Genomic DNA, 2,500 nt, shown 5'->3' with positions numbered 1-2,500 from the left:
TGGGCCCTTTTTTGAAACCTTTTTCTATGGTCGATGGTGTACATACTTTACGCACGTTCAGACGGCACCCTTTGAGGGTTGTTGCTGCTTTCTCTCGCGTTTTATGCTCCAAATGTCATTTTGAAACTTGAAGTGCTCTCCCCCAACGTAAGGACACTCGGCGCAATTATAATGGGACAGCTTTATTCGGCGTAAAAAGGATTCTTTCCACTCCATGCCCAAGTGGTAAACAAAAACTAAATAACAACTCTCCAAAGTGTACTATGCCGAGAGGTCTGTCTCCCTTCCCAATAGAACAGCGTGCTGTATACGTAGAGAGACGATGTGTCAAGCTATGGCACCATTAGTGTTCAGTACCACCACCACCTCACTCAGCTTTCAGTGTCATTAATCAGCATAACTTCCGCGTAAAGCGAAAGCTGCAGCGAAAGAGCCAAACGGGGGTGAAGAAGAGAGACAGCGAGACGAGACTAGCGCATCTCGCAGTCAAAAGTCGAAGGCAAAACTGTCTCACGTGATGAGGTATGCCGCCGCCCTGGATAGGGGTGCGAGTGCTCGCTTCTCGCTTTTCTGGTGTTTTTGTTTTTTGTTTAAATGGAAAAGCCACTCGCTACTCAAATGGCTAATCATGCACTTTTCGCAATGACACTCGCCACTTTTCTCGAGCTCGGCGGGCGACAATTACACAGAAGGTAAGGTGTGGTTTGTGCTGTCTGCTGTCAGTAATAGGCGCCATTGCCAACAGCCACCACTTGTGCCAAAGGGAATGTGCAGGGGATGAAGAGTGTGTTGCCTGCGAAAAGCGTGACTGCAACGCTCGTCGTTACTGGGGTGTGAACGAGCTTCTTATTCGCACTGTTTCATTGTTTTGCTGTTGCCGTTGCTTGCTTTTCGTGATTTCAGAACTTCAACTTTTATCATAATTCCACACGACCGACGAGTTAATGATTCTTATCAGACTCTCAAGCATTCCTAAAGCATTCTAAGTGAATTTTAAGAATAATTTGACGTGCGACACTGTGATAACATCCTAGCAGCGGTTTGATACTCACCTTTCCTTGTGTTTCTTTGTTTGTTTCTCCCCCATCAGCGATATCGCGCGAGGAAAGCGACGACGGTAGCCAGCAGCAGAACAACCACCATCATCTTCCTCACCATCATCACCACCATCACGGACATGGTCACAATCGTGGCGGTAAAGTGCCCTTCAACGGTTACACATCCGAGGAGTACCTCGACCGACTGGAACCAAACGGCAACATCCCGGCCGATAAGTCGTACAGCAAACGTAAGTACAACCGCGCTTCCCATGCAACGTTTCTCCGCAAAACAAGTCACGCACGTCCAGCTGGGGGTAAAGTTTACCCTCCGTAGCTGCCTCCAACAGGTTCGGAGCGCGGTGACAGCTCGACAGCTCGCCCTTGCGAGTGGTTCGAGTGGAAAAGAAGTTTTCTGAGGGGAGGAAAAAAAAGAAAAAAGAAAACTTCGAATCCTTGGCATTTCGGGATTCTGGATTCACCTAGCTCACTAGCTGGCTAGCTGGTTGGTGCTTCCAGGTTACCAGGTTGGATTATGAAAGATAATTTGACGACTCCTGGGCTCCTTTTCCTTTGTCCTGTTGCCGTGCTAGCCATTCACCCAGAGGAGCCGTCGTGCCCGTAGGCGCCCTCGGAATGGCCTGTCACACTAATCTGTTTTCTTCCTGGCGCGCAACTCCCGCTCCCGGTCCCCCCTCCCAGCCACGATTGTTTACAAAGCCATTTCCAGCCATTTCACCCTCCTCTCGGTTCCGAATTGCGCAGAACTTTTGGCAATTCTCGTCCCCCGTTCTAATCGAAGAGGAGGATGTAAGACAGTTACATTGTACGATGTTGCTGTTGCGAGAGGGAGGGGGGGATTTCGGGCATGGGGAAATGTTGTTCCCCGCAGCACGACGATAGTGGGTGCTAATGGGTTTTACAACTTTTTCGGCGTTTGCTAACGCTTGTGGCAGAATACAGGCCAACCTGTTTCAGGATTCGCTTCAAGATTTCCGTATCAATATTTGTTGCTACAACTTTTTGTACAAGAATTACCCTGAGAAGCAGCAGCTAGCCACTAAACTATACATTTGGGCCACGTTGTGTTCTACATTGAATTGTTCCGTTGTTCTACATTAACGTTCGAAGTGTATTTCAATTTGGAACCATGGCATTTCGGTCGGAATCGATATTCGCGCGTAGACGAACATCCTTGGTACGTTCATTTACCTAAATCGAACCAAATCGTAGTCATTTCTTAGCCAGACCTTTCTTCTTCTGCGCATTTTGTTTCTACGGATTTCTTCTTCGTCCACGATGTCCAAGCTGCCGACGGGGACTCGTTTGCTTGGTTGAGGATATTTTTACCACAGACAAATAAATTTATGATTATGGTCCCATGGAGGTCCACATAACTTTATCGCAACCAACGATCGGCGGGCTCCACTATGGGCGCACACAGACACACGCCAATGTCAGCG

The 2,500-nt window shown here is 48.3% G+C and overlaps 1 protein-coding gene across 3 annotated transcripts in view; it reads left to right on the top strand.

The window, feature by feature from the left end:
* The window catches only part of LOC126574062 (cyclin-dependent kinase 14), a 103,662-nt gene that overhangs the window by 66,640 nt on the left and 34,522 nt on the right, over positions 1-2,500 (top strand). For all 3 annotated transcript variants that reach the window (XM_050233999.1, XM_050234001.1, XM_050234000.1), the window contains one exon: positions 1,091-1,288. In XM_050233999.1, coding sequence (XP_050089956.1) covers positions 1,091-1,288 — 198 coding nt within the window. The remainder of the gene's footprint in view (positions 1-1,090; positions 1,289-2,500) is intronic.

This window comes from Anopheles aquasalis, chromosome 3, assembly GCF_943734665.1.
Source record: "Anopheles aquasalis chromosome 3, idAnoAquaMG_Q_19, whole genome shotgun sequence".
NCBI lineage: Eukaryota > Metazoa > Arthropoda > Insecta > Diptera > Culicidae > Anopheles > Anopheles aquasalis.
Note: the sequence above shows the minus strand (reverse complement) of the source record. Positions and strands in the feature narration are given on the sequence as shown.